At 38.7% G+C, this 15,199-nt stretch overlaps 1 protein-coding gene across 2 annotated transcripts in view; it reads right to left on the reverse strand.

The window, feature by feature from the left end:
* Positions 1-15,199, reverse strand: part of CTNNA2 (catenin alpha 2) — a 1,134,503-nt gene that overhangs the window by 772,716 nt on the left and 346,588 nt on the right. For both annotated transcript variants that reach the window (XM_004590715.2, XM_004590714.4), the window contains exon 4: positions 300-466. In XM_004590715.2, the coding sequence (XP_004590772.1) occupies positions 300-466 (167 nt within the window). The remainder of the gene's footprint in view (positions 1-299; positions 467-15,199) is intronic.

The raw sequence follows: 15,199 nt of genomic DNA on the forward strand, positions 1-15,199 counted from the left end.
TTGACTCAGGAGCACTGAATACAGCCTGCATGGCCAAGAAGAATGCACTCTCTCGTGCTCCACAAAATAAGGGAAATCTGAACTCTTCCTTTGAGGGAAAGAAAGCCATTCAAGTGAACTTTTGATATACCTTCTGCAATTTTTTTTCTTTTTTAAAAAAATGTGGGGTTGTGCCATTTAAGTGGATAAGCTAATGAGGTGACAAGCATAGAGACATCCCTGGTAGAATGCAGAACTGTAATACACAAGGACAAAAGCACCACCCGCATCAGGCCAGTGTTGACCTTCTCCATACGTACAATTTTCAGATGAGATAAAAGTCTCATGACATCTGCCATGTCAGCCAGGATGAGTAAGCGCGTAACAGCTGAGAGCAAGGCCCGTGCCGCCCGCACCATGGTGCCACGCTTCACTGATGAGCACGGGTCATCTGCAAACTCAGAGGAGGCGATGCGCATCGTCTCACCTGCAAGACAAACACGGAGAGGGAGACGTGAGGCTGGGCTGGCAACCCTATCAGTCGGGAGATGGACGGTTCTGGCTGACACCACGAACCTGCAATGCAGCAAGGGCAGAGCATCGCTGCACAGGCGGGAGCTGCGGACAACACACAGTGCTGCTTTTCAGGCTAAAGCATGGATTCATGATTTCAACATCAATAAACAACACTCTGTAGTCAATCTGTCTAAAACCTGAGATGAACTTGCCCTGAACTTAATCATCCTCTCTCTTCATTCTCATGGTGTTTACTTACTGAAGATGCTGACCTCCAAGGGATGAAGTTACAGAGAACTGACCCACAGAGAAATGAAATTCAAGACCTTGGCCTACTTAACACGACAGCAACAGACAAACCCAAAACACAGTCTTCTAACTCTGCTAGGAACTATTCTTAAACACAGCACATATTTAGGGACCACTGATCCAATTTAGCCCATGGGCATTAGGCTAGGTAGATGCATCAGACTCTGTACTAGGCTCCAGAAGTACCAAGCTAAGGACAGTGTCTCAGTGTCTCAGGGTGCACACTGTATGCAGAGACCCCAGGAATGGGAGATTTACTAGGATGAGGCTGCTATCCCATCAGTGAGAGAGGCTCTCCCTGGCCTGGGGAGCACTGGGGAGAGCACACAGGGGCTTCACAGAGTAGTGTACACAGGGGTAAGGGTTTCAGTAGAGCTGAAGAACAGAATATGACAGAGTGTTTAATTCAGGGACAAACTACTTAATTTTTTAATAGAAATAATTCATTACCTACTTGGGCAAAATGTGCTTCACTTAAATGAAGCCAATGAGAGTAGTAAAAATCTGTGCATACTGTAATTTATCCTAAGATACAGAGAAAATAAGTAAACCTTCTTATTTTAGCGCAGATTTGAATGTAACAAAAATTCTACATTAGTATTATGCTTATATAAATCCCCACAGAGACCCCTTTTACACTTGGGGTATGTCGGCAGGCAGAGAAATATATAGCAAGATTGGACGTTTCAAAGCAGCTACACCAATTACAAGCACATTGCATTGCTGACCTGCTTAGATTTTGTGCCTAGGTACAAATAGCTTAATATATAACCACAGCATGGGGGATGCTTAAATATTATTATTGTTTCAGCATAATGATGCCTTTTTAAGAAATGCAGACAATATATCTAAGTGAAGTTTAAGACAAGCAAGCATTCAATCCATGTGTCCCACCCTTGCCACCCAAGTCCATAATCTATCCTGCTCTCACACCTCCTCTCTGATACAGAGAAAGATGTGCAAATGTCTTTGCAGTAACCAGAAGAATGCTATTATTTTTTTGTCTCCCTACGGTAGGGCTATAAAGAACACTATATACCAAGACAGGTATAATGAAATACTGAAAGAATTATGACAGGTAGTATTAAGCAAATTTACATAAAGTATTAATGCATAAATCAGCTGCTGCTGGAATAGGTTCAGTTATTCAAGGAAAGAAGAATTTTATTCTGCATGTGAACCTGGGGAGCTCTGTGGCTGATCCCTAATTTTGGAGGTTAAATTGGTTATGAGTCTTAGCCTAGGCAAGCGCACACCATTCACAGGGGGCTAATTCCAGAAGAGAGTCCTGAATAGAGTTCAGTCCCACCTTCTCTTGACACATGGAGGTAAACATATTATGCCTAACCAAACTGACTTCAAGTTCACATTCTCATGCAGTGGGATCACTATAACAGCATTTCATCCAGAGGGTGAAATGTGTGGAGTTGTTAGGTAAAGCTAATCGACAAGGGCCCCCCAAGTATCCTGGCAGGTATCTGCAAGAGCAGAGCAGAGCGAATGAGGGAATGAGAAGGAAAAGGAAAGAAAAAAAATCCTCATTCGAAAATCTGAGTAAATGCTCATTTTACACAGGCATCAGTGATTTCATACTACTAAAGCTTCTAAAAGAAAGGCAATCCCAAATCAGCTAAAACATACAAAACATTTATGTGTTTCATATCCCTATGGGTTTAGTGTCAGTATGTTAAAGCAGGAATTCTTGCTGCAAAATGATTAGTCAGTTTATCAGGATAAAATCAGCTCTTTTTCCAGGAAACTGCTCTCCCGTAAGACATTTAGCTAAGAAGTAGCATGCCTGAGGAGAGGGAATGGGAGCAGGGAAAGAATAAGAGATCTGTCTGCTATTTTTGCAAAATTCCATTATTTAATCTCATTTACTTGTCTGTAGGCCTCACTTAAGGAACCATTTACATTCCCATGGCAAAGGCTGTGGTTTCCTGAAGTCACTGTTACCTGCTGAAAAGAAGAAAAATGAACATCATCACCAAATAAGTGACCAAGAAGAAACAACAGCAATCGATGATTAGTTAGCCCTTCCATAATATAATAGTTTAGTATACAGGAGAGCTTTGAAAACCTCTGCATGGATAAACATCTCATTCACAGACTAAGAAACAAACAGCTAAAGTCACAAAGACCTGGGTTCACTCCAGCTGAAGACTGATGCTCATTTAACTTTTTCACTTTATAGTCATTTAAGGGTGAATAGGGATGAAGATATATGATGACTGTCTCTCAGACTGACAACATATCTCAACACAGAGAAGACACAAAGCACCTAGCATAAGGCCTTCCTCATAGTGAGGCCACAATCATTATTAGCATTAATAGCATTGAGGAACTTGTGCCTATAGTTTTTAAAGTACCTTTTTCTTTTGTTGTTTTTGTTGATTAGAAATAAGAAAACATCTCTCTAATACAAATACATCCTGTTTTAAGACATTAGATAACACTCTAAAGAAGCCAGTACTTTGTTTTCATATTGGTATCTCAACTGGTTCCACTCAGCACCAAGAAGCAAGATACGGAGAACCTCTGGGTTCATGCCCTCTAGACAGAAAAAATGTAAAATAGAACAGTTGATGGTGCTGCATGGAGAAAAGGACTTTTGTGTTTTTCTCCCTTTTAATTTTTTAAAAATTACTTATTGCTTTGAAAGCTAGAGAGTGGGAAAGTGTGTGTGTGTGTGTGTGTGTGTGTGTGTGTGTGTGAGAGAAAGAGAGAGAGAGAGAGAGAGAGAGAGAGAGATTGAGATTTTGCCTGCAAAAACCAACCACTGGGCCAGGCCAAAGACAGGAGCCAGGAATCCCGCCTTGGTTTGCACAGGGGTGCAGGAACCCAAGCACTTGGACCATTATCAGGAACCTTCAAGGAATAATGGCAGGAAGTTGGATCAGAAGCAGAGGTGACGTTGGATCCTACACATGCTGTTACAGAAGGTAAGCATCACAAGAGGACGCTGACCCTGATACACCACAAGACCTGACAGTAATTTGTCTTTCATTTCTTTCAGCAATTGCAGGCACTATGCTCAAGAAGAAACATATAAGCCACACAACAAACAATCAAATCAAAGCAGATGCAACAATCATCACCAAGTAGGGAAAAACAACATGGTGGACCTTTCGTGATATTATGCACCAGTCAATGTCTTTATTATACAATATTTTCTCTGTGTGTGAATTAAAAAGCACAGAGAATTTAAAGGGAGCTAAACATCACCCACAGCTTCATAACTAAGACAACAACCAGGAACAACTGAGCACCTGTCTCTAAAAGTCCTTCATGTCCATATTCTTTTTAACTAGTTATTATACATAATGTCTGTAACTGAATATTCTCCTTTGTCTAACTACACTATTCCCCTCTTTTTCCAAGTACATACTTTTCTGTCTAATTGCATAAATTACCTAGATGTATCAATAGACAATGCTCTTGCTATTTTTTTCCTTACTGCAGAATTTGCAGAGAAGATGAGAAATTCCTAGAGAAGTTCCCATCCTCTTAACTATGGTTTATTCCCTTTCCAGATAACCTCACAACAGCTTTCATACTTTTCTCCCTTGAGTTACAAATGTTACAGGGTCCTGAAGCAGATCCTGCAGAACAACACAGAGGTGTTGTTTAGAAAATAAAGCAAAAATACGACATACAGAATCCTGAGACTGTGAAGACAGATTCCCCCAAATCTTGACCAATTCTGCTACTGAAAGTGTGCTTCCTCAATAGAACTCACACTTGCAGAGCCCCTGTGAAGAAAATGGAAATTTAAAATAGTAACTGACTAGACAATGTCCTGCTTCTAAATATTGCACAAGTTTTTTATTATTTTGTACAGCTTGTGAAGCAACAAGCCTTTAAAAGTCACTTACCACTCTGGTTTGCTCATTTTCAAAGCAAATGGGAAAAGTATCTTCATTTGAGATTAAGCAAGCTGAGATATTAAATGAATGGCCTAGTTACAATGTTGCCACAGGGGATCTTGACATGTTACACAATGCCTCTCCACTCTTGTTTTGGAAGACATAAGTGAGTTTTCTCTGAGAAGAATTATCCAGACTTGGCCAATGTACTGAAAGGATGAACTGAGTTTATATGGATTTAGCTAAGCATAAATGAACTAGCTGCAAAGCAAATGGGGCTATCCTCTTCAGGGACACTTCTAGCAACGAGATGATTCTGCAGATCCATCCCAGAACAGTGTGACAAAGATACTAGTAAGAATATACATCAGGAAATAAAGGACACCATTTTTCTTTCAATTTTATTTCTTCTCTAGCTATTTTTTTCTTCCAACTGAAAGTTGGGTTTGATTTATCATTGTTTTTCTAGGTCTTCTGAGATGCACGGATACATCAATTACATGGTGCTACTCTAATTTCTTGATGTAGGCACTAATTGCTATGAACTTCTCTCTTAATACTACTTTTGGTATCTCCCACAAGTTTTGAGATGTTATATGATCATCTTCACTTATTGCCATGAATGTTTTTGACTTCCCTTTTGATTTCTTCTATAAGCCACTGTTCATTCAGTAGCATGTTGTTCCATCTCCATGTACTTGCATACTCTAGGGTTTCTTAAATGTTGATTTATTGACTCATTCCATGGTGGTAAGAAAAGATACAGGGTATGATTTCATGTCTTCTTGAATTTGCTGAGGTTTGATTTATGGCCCAGTATATGGTATATCCTAGAGTAAGTTCCATGCACTGACAAAAACAATGTGTATTCTGCAACTGCAATGTGTATTCCTCAACTGGGACGTAATGTTCTGCATATATACATCCAGATTCACTCCTAATTCTCCGGTGATTTTCTGTCTAGTTGATTGTAAATTGATGAAAATTGGGTGCTGAAGTCTCCCATTATTAATCTACTGGATTCTATATATCTCTTTGTGTCTATTAATAATAGTTTTAAATTTGAAACTGATAACAGAATACTAAGTTATAGTTAGAAGGAGAGAGAAGTCCCAGGGTCTTATTTCACAACAGGATAACTGTTGGTATTGATAATGTACTGTACATTTCTCTAAAAAAAATAAACCTAGGAACTTGCATAGTTTTCACTATAAAAGATGCTAACTTTTTGAGACAATAGATATGATTAGATGTTACACTTGATATCACACATATGTGTATAAAATAGTACATGGAATTCAAAACATACAATATTGATGTGTTGATCAAAAATAAAAAGGTTGCAAATATTGTTAGGTTTAAATAATATTTCTTCCACTTCAGTATCCCAAAAGGAGGCTTCTTCTTAATATTTATTTTGTATTTGAGAGACAGGTTGCGTGACAGAGCTAGCCTGCTCATAGGGTTACCTTCTAAATATCTTGCAATAGCAGAAGCTGCACCACAGCTCAATTCAAGAGCTGGGAACTCAGCCCAGGTCTCCTGCAAAGACAGCAGAGATCCAAATATATGAGCAATTATCTGTTATCTTTCATGGTTTGCTTAGAACAAGCTTGTAGTCATGTATTAAACTCATGCACTTGGATAAGGAATATATATATCTTAATTACTAGCCAAAGGCCTGTTCCCATACTTACTATATTTTGTAAAAGATGTATTTGTATTTACTTGAAAGGCAGAATTACAGAGAAAAGAATATGAAAAGACATCTTCAACTTGCTCGTATACTCCCCAAATGCCCACAATAGTCAGTTAAGTGATCTGAAGCCAAGAGCCAAGAGTTTCTTCCAGGTCTCCCACATGAGTGCAGGGTACCAAAGTTTTGGGCCATCCTCCACTGCTTTCCCAGGTCATAAGCAGGGAGTTTGGTAGGAAGTAGAGCAGCTGGACTCTGAAACAGTGCCAATATAGGATGCTGACACATCTGTAATAATATTTCTCTTTCTCTCTCTAAATATTCATTTATTTATTTTAAAGCCAAAGTGATAGAAATAGAAAGGGAGAAACGAGGAGGGAGAGAGATAAGTTTTCTATTTGCTGGTTCATTTTCCAGATTACCACAATGACCAGGCCCATGCCAAGCTGAGGCCAGGTGCCATGAGCTTCTTTCGAGTCTCCTGCATGGGTGGCAGGGGCACTGACACTCAGGCCATTATCCTCTGCTTTTCTCAGTCCATTGGCAGAGAACTCAGTAGCTGCCCCTCCAGTGCAGCTGGTGACCACATGGGATGTCGGCAGCTTTACTGACTATGCCACGATTTCAGTCCCAATATTTTTCCTTTTAGGAATGAATATGTATCAAGTTCTGTTACAGAATATTTACATGTATGATTAATCTGCTGTATGAAAAAATCCGGTGAATTGAGTACTCATATTGTCACATTTCTATCTGAGAAGATTGAAAAATGTGGTTACTTGCCTAAGTTCAAACAGGAGGTAAATGGTGAGATAAGCATTTAAAAACAGACTGGCTGTAGAATGTAAGCTCTTGGAAACTGTGTTATAGAAATATCTTCAGCATTCTTCCACTGAATTAACACTGTTGGCTCTCAACACTCTGTCTGGACCTACATAGCCAATATCTTTAACCTGCAGAGTATAGAAGGTATTTTCACTCAACAAATTATGTTAAGAGAAGGAAAGCAGAGATGGCCTGGCATTTTACATTTAGATTCATACTAAACTGGCACTGGAGTAAGGAGAAAAGCAAGAAGTCCCTTTTTATAATGAAAGCATATTTCTTTATAGTTTTTTGAAGTTGGCTTTCTGAGTACAGAAAGCAGCAGACAAGCTCTAATAGAAAAAGGCACATGCTAGTGAAAGAAACAAAAGACTTTATGCTTCTTTGCTTTTCCCACAATGGGAGAATTCTTAAAACTTTTTGGAAGAAACTCAAGGATGTTACAGAGCAATACATGCATTTTACTGTAGGCTCATTATGACTTAAATCCATCATGCTGGAAAAGGTCAAAATGTGGCAATCAGAAAGGCCCAGGAATGATGAAATTCTCTATTTTCTCAAGAAAAATATGCATTAAAATGAGCTACTTCCTACAAGTACTTCAAGCTCTGAGTATTTAGGAATAGTACTTGTCATAGCTCAGCTTTTGTGACAAAAAGTGTAAGATAATCTTAGGCCTAAGTATGTGGCATTCAGCAGATGGCCTTCTCTGTTAATATTTTTTAAAATTATCATACAACCCACATCAAAACCACGTAAATACCATGAGAAAGCTGTTTATCTCCGTGGCATTCTATGGCAAGTGACAGGCTCTATGGTCTGTTTTATCAGGAAATTCTCTGACATAAAGTGAACTTAGGTGTAAAATAACAGAAGTTTGCTGGGATTACAATCTATGAAGTGATCATGGAGAATTTCTGATCTCCTTGGCCATCATTCACTACTTCACCCCTTACAAACAAAGACACAGACACCAACTGATGAGTGATCTACAGTGGATCAGGTGTCTGGTGGGGTCAGTATCCTCCCCCCTTAGCACACCAATCAGGGACCCTGGCCACTGTCTCATAGTGGCTGTTAAGACCAAAGAACACAATGTGCTTCAGCCAATCAAAACTTCCTCATCTATGAAAAGCCCAGTGCAGTCACATGGCTTTGTTTCAGTCCTGCTTCAGTGGCTTGAGTACCTCAAAGATAAATATGTTCTCATTTGATCAAACCCAGCATTCTCTGCTCCAGTGTAATTTCCCCCTACCAGGATGTACTCTGCATGCGAAACTATTATAAGTGTCAGTAACTGATGATGCAGTGTACTGAATATTAGGAGCTATTAGACAATGCACCACCCTGCAGAAGGCACAGATCATTAAGCGTATGGATTTTAATTATTTCAGCTTGTAGCCTTTTCCTGGTTTGGGAGGAGAGGGTATAGGGTAATTTTACATTATTGTAGCCAGGAAGATGATCAAACTGCAATACGGCATACTTCACAAATGAGGCCTTTTCAAGTACCTGTTAAATACAGCAATAGCCACATTTCATAGATGGTGATTATTATCTTGGGCTTGAATGCAACAGAAGGCTATAAACTTGGAAATGATAGTGGTGTGCTAACCCTCACAGAAAAATGCAGCATAAAGGATCAATAGTGAAACAAATTCTAATATTTTTATAAAATAAATTGATAACATGCAAGTTTCATTGTATAACATCGGTTTCTAAAACAAGTGCACTACAACAAAGATTTAATAAAAAAAGGAATTGTAAATAATGTGTAAGGACTAAAAATTTAATAAATTAATATTTTTATAATTTTTTATAACCCCACTTATATGAGATGAGTCTTTCTACTAAAAAGCATGCTGCTGATTTATTTGTATTTTAAAATCAATAAATGAGTCCAATGATCAGTGTCTTTATTCTCGCATAACTATTTTATAAATAAAAACTCACTGAGGGCCTGGCACTGTGGCCTAGTGGCTAAAGTCCTTTCCTTGAACGCCCCGGGATCCCATATGGGCGCCAGTTCTAATCCTGGCAGCTCCACTTCCCATCCAGCTCCCTGCCTGTGGCCTCGGAAAGCAGTCAAGGACAGCCCAAAGCCTTGGGACCCTGCACCCGCGTGGGAGATCCAGAGGAAGTTCCTGGCTCCTGGCTTCGGATCAGCAAAGCACCAGCCGTTGCGGTCACTTGGGGAGTGAATCATTGGATGGAAGATTTCCTCTCTGTCTCTCCTCCTCTCTGTATATCTGATTTTTCAATAAATAAATAAATAAATCTTTAAAAAAAACCCACTGAAATGTCAGTAGCTTGATAAAGCACTTGGTAGTTGAAATCTGACTTCAAAGAAATCCTATTACTGTGATAAAAGAATCGAAGAACAATTATACACCTTACTTCTAACAAATGTGGAAGACATCTATAGTTCGTTTTGCTGATTAAAATGCTATTCATGGAAATGCAGAGTAAGGGGAACCGATTCCTTTAAAATATTAATTAACCTTATTTTTTATTTTATATGAATGGTTAAACAACAGAGACATAGAGACTACAGATATCTTTTATATGATGGGTTCCCACCCCAGGTGTCCACAACATGAGTTGGACCTTGCTCAGCTGGGACTCTATGCATGTCTCCCCACAAATGGCAAGAACCCAAGTATTTTATTTTCTTTTTATGCTTTTATTTTGAATTTTTGAAATATGTAGTACAATATCGTATAGACTGGGATTCCCCCCAAACTCCCAGTCCCTGACAGATTTTCCCCATTTTGCTACAATATTATTATCCTTCATAAGGAATCATAATTCCATCAGTCTTTTATTTAAGTGTACTCTGACTTTACTGGTACAGACAATGTCAGACAGTCCAGGATCCCATTGTCTACACATTTCCAACAGCTTCATTGGGAATCCATCTTTTGTCTGGAAGCAGGGATGCATGTTGTATTATACCTGCACATCTGGATGTGGTAGACCCCAGTACTCCATCACTATACATTTCCATGAGAAGCCATGAAACAAGGTCAGCAACTCATTTGAGTTAGAATAACAGCCACAACAACAACAACAACAACAACAATAAATTATTGCACCATGAAAAAATGCAACACTGAGTAACCAACACATGGGTGACAAAAACAAAATACAAAAGCCTCTTGGGAAAAAGTGACGCCACCGTGTAATCCAAGTACTTCAGCCATTATCTATTGCCTTTCAGAAGGTATAGCAATAGAAAGCTGGGTCTGAAACAAAATATACAGGACTTGAATCAGAACTCCACTATAGGATGCAGACATTCTAAGAGGCACCTCTAATCATTGTATAAAAAGCCTGCCTGGAGGAATGCATTTAGTGTTTATTTTCCAGAATATATGTGTGTGTGTATAATTTTATTATAATATATATTTATATTTTAATAAATTTTTATTAAAAATTCATATATATATATATATATATATAAATGTATATATAGGAGGATGCTATGCAGCCTAAAGTTTAGCAGACACCAGCTATAAGTCTGACTTTGTGGACAGAAATTGCTCTGTCTTCTGAGGAAAGAAGCCATGTGCTTCTGCTAAACATCTCTAACTCACATATAAAAATTTTATCTTCTTTTCCACCAAGTGGACCAAAAGAGAGAGAGAGAGAGAGAGAGAGAGAGAGAAAGAGAGAGAGAGAGAGAGAGATTCATTCACTTGAAAGGCTGGGTTTGAGAGACAGAAGGAGAAACAGAAGGAGAGATCTTCTATTTGCTGGTTCACTACCCAAATGACCACAATATCCAACGCTGTGCTAAGCTGAAGCCAGGAGCCCAGAACGTCTATGGATCTCCCATGTGGTACAGGGACCCAAATGGTTGGACTATCTTCTGCTAATTTCCCAGTCATATCAGCAGGGACCTGGATCTGAATTAGAGCAATCAGTACTCAACGCAGCTCCTGAATTAGAGCAACCAGTACTGAAACTAGCTCTTGTACAAGATGCTGGCACTGCTAATGGCGGCTTAAACCACTGTGCCACAGTGTGGCCCCAACATAGTAGTTCTCAAAGGTTTTTTTTTTTTTTTTCAATTTCCTTTAAGGAAAAAGGAAATGTCAAGATGAACACCCATCAGCTCTTTTTGAGAACTAACACTACACTTAGATCACAGACAATGAACATAAATAAACAATTTTCTGTACATCTCTAAATATTAAATGCTACTAATTCATTGTTCAAGTAAGGACAAATCATTTTTTATAACCCTTTAACCAATTTCAGAAGAGCATGCCCAAGTTTCCACAGCCCTTAGACCCAGAGGGTAGGCCACAGGCTGAGGGTTTAGACTCTGAATCCTGTATTTGCCTCAGTTCACCTTGAGTTCTGTACTTGTTACTGTTTCTTTAATTTTTTAAGAAAAATTCCTTTATACAATTTCATAAACATATAACTGACTGCCCCAAGTTAGTCCATATAATTAAATTCTTTTAATGTCAATTTTGTTTCTCGCTATTGTGTTTATGGTTGCATGTTCATAAGTTCTAATGACATCTCAAAATTGTCACTAGTGAAACCAAATACTATTTGTATCACTGATTTCATATCAATGAAAATATAAACAAAATACAAGCATAAAGAAAAGCAAATGGAAAGCAAATTAATTGTTTAAATATGAAAAAGCATATTACATGATTTGCATTTTACAGATTGCAGCTAAACAGACCAGATTTGAGATTGCTACATAGCAAAATAACAAATGGACCTAACTTTTTAAATGTAACCACTGGATAAACAAAACAGAGCAAAAACTGATATAATAACAAAAGCTTCCATAAAAGAAAGAAAAATTCTGCTGCACATTCGACAATTAGAAGCTCACAAAATGGACCAAATAACTGGTTTAGTAAATATAGTTGATAGTATTATAAAATTCCAGTCCAGTTAAGCTACATTTTAAAAAGCAACACAGACTGGAGCAGGGGGGCACTCCAGGGTGGAGCAGGTGGCAAGGAGAAAGCCTGGATCCCAACCATGAAGACTCCCAGACCTTCACCACAAACTATTAATATGAGCAACAAGGACTATATTCCAACTGCCAAGGAGGCCACAGGGAATTGGATGCCCTCGGAGGCCGAGTACTCTGAGGTCACCCACCTCCAACCGGAGCTTCCGCAGGGGATGGAAGAAGTCCAAACACTACCATACAGAACCCAACGTCATCGGAAAGACAACCAGAAGCCCTGAGCGGTCCGCAGAAACAGAAGAACAATAAATGTCCTTCGGGACCAGGGAGGAGAGCTTTCTCTGGTCCGAGCCTGGATCCACCTCTGGACCCCCACCCTCCCTTGCAATGACCATCAGGATCGCTTCGAAAACCCCTCATAGCAAACAAACAATCATACAAACTAAAAAAACCTAAAATAAATAGACAAACAACAAAAAGTAGAGCTTGGAATCTGACAGGAAAGAGCTGGCATGGATTTGCTCATGCCTCGCTGGGTGGGACACGAAGATTAGTCACTCTTCACCGTGGTGTTGGGGACTTTCCTGCACACCGCCCCCCCCCCCCCCAAAAAAATGTTCTGCACCTTAATTGTTGACAAATGTCTTGTTAGAGTTACAAGCCAGTCTAGATTATCCTAAAATCTGCCAAGATCAGTAAAATTATACTTCAACACAACAAATGGCTAAATACTAAAATGAAATAGACACGAGACAGCTGAATGGTACCTTATAGCCATTTTAAGGTATATAGCAGCCGGTCCTGTATACCAACTAAAATTGAAATGTCAATGAGCAAATCATAGGTTGTGGTTAAGAACTTGTTTTTTTTTTTTTTTTTTTTTTTTTTAACATACTGGTTACGCAAAACCATGTCAATTCCATAATGTTACAAATTGCTGTTAATGTTATATTGGGACTCTTAATTGACTGGGATGATATTCTACCAGCTCTAACTTCGGACCAGAAAAGGTCTCCCCAAGAAACTGTTCAACCCATCTGGACAATAAGTAGCTGGACTCTATGTTTGGTATATGTTTGCAAGGAAAGAATCTTGATTGAATTTGAACTGTAATACTGCACCAAGGTGGAGGAATCCACCGGGGGGGAGGGGCGTGGGGAGGGGTGGGGGGATTCCCAGAGCCTATGAAACTGTCACATAATGCAAAATAATTAATAAAAAAAAGAATATTCCTATTTCTAAACAGAAAAAAAAAGCAACACAGACAAAATTGATTTTTTCCTCTGGTTTTTGGCAGGCAAAAACTTTAATGATTCAATTCTTGAATTTAAATGGCATAGTCTTGACGTTAGTTTCTGATCTGTCTTCACTATTTCTCACTCAATACAAAATGGCCGTTTCAGGAAACAATGATAGCTACAAATCCTCTTTAGTGGCCCTGTTAACGGACAGTGCCTATGTCACCAGCATTCTGGTTCCTAAATTAAGAGTGTTTAAAGAAAATACAGCTCATATATTCACACTGACACATTAATTATATTAGAACACAGCTAACAAAACTATATTTCTCTAGCAGGAGAATCTGGAAAAAAAAATTTTTTTTTGATTTAAGGTATCTCAAATCCCTAAATCTGAAGAGATAAAGTATCAAAATGTGTTAACGAATGTTTTCCCAGATTCTATAATCTATAGCACATCACTAAGTTTGTGACTTCTCTGACAGACTTCTCTCCTTCCAGCACAAAAATACACATTTTAAGTAAGTGAAATAAGAGTCCATAGAATCAAATTTGAAAAGGAAAATGTCCTAACATGTTGGTATGTAGCCTTTTGGTGAGGGGAACTAGAGCTTTACATGTAGGAGAATGTCAGTGTCAGTCTGCAGTGTTAATGTTAGGACAATATCTATAAATGTGTTTGTGTCCAAAGCAAAGGAGAAGTTACACATCATTTCACTCATTTTTGATTCATCTGATCAGAAATTTTTTCTTAAATTATCTAATTTTTATTTGAAAGAAAGAGTTACAGAGAGACAGAGAGAATCTTCCATCTGCTTATTCACCCCTCAAATGGCCACAACAGCTGGAGCTCAGCCAATCTGAAGCCAGTCACCAGAACCCTCCAATAGTTCTCCTACATGGGTGCAAGGACTCAAGGATTTCAGCCATGCGCTGCTGCCTTCCCCAGGCCAGAATCAAAGAGCTAGATCAGCAATGGAGCTGCTGGAACTCAACCAGCACCTACATGGGATGCCAGCATCAAGGGTTGAAGCTTTAGCCTTCTATGTATGGCCCCATGGTGCCATGACCAATTTTCTCCACCCTCCAATAAGCAATTCTGAAGCAATCCATTTGCTTTCTAGATACTATATATTCAAGAAAAGTCACGATCCTTGCTGTCTTCTTACTGCAGACTTGATTCAGGATGGTTCACTAAGAAGAATAATCCATAGAACATCTACAGAAGAATGTCCACTAAGTAAATATTTTGAAACTTAAAACAAGCAGATGCATTTAGGGAGTTGTGAATCATCAATATGTAAGGGTGTTTAGGTCTAATTATGGCTAACAGTGGCCCAACATATGTATATACATGTCTATAGGTCACTCAAAACTCTCTCTCTCGTGTGTGTGTGTGTGTGTGTGTGTGTGTGTACGCATGCACATGCATCATAATTAGTTCTTCAGTTCCATATGGAGCGAATTTTCATCAATTATGACATTTCAAGTTTTCTGACATGAGACATTCAAATAAAAGCTCAGGGACCCAAGATCTTTCTTGGCTCAAACTATTTGCTTTCTACAAAGATCTGGACAGGCAGAAACCTCCACACTATCACATTAGTTGTGTGAGGGAAAGTGTAGAATTGAACCAAAGAATGAAGATTGCTGCAAGTCTGTCAACTCTGGAATCTTTTCACCTCCCACCAGGAACATAACCCACCATCTCAGTAAAGAAAATGTAGGATATCCAAAATGTCAGAAAACTTAGAATAAAATTACTTTTTAAAAGTATATGTATTAGACATAGGCTGTATGAGGTTAAAATAATATTACGATATAT

Source organism: Ochotona princeps, chromosome 8 (assembly GCF_030435755.1).
Source record: "Ochotona princeps isolate mOchPri1 chromosome 8, mOchPri1.hap1, whole genome shotgun sequence".
Taxonomy (NCBI): domain Eukaryota; kingdom Metazoa; phylum Chordata; class Mammalia; order Lagomorpha; family Ochotonidae; genus Ochotona; species Ochotona princeps.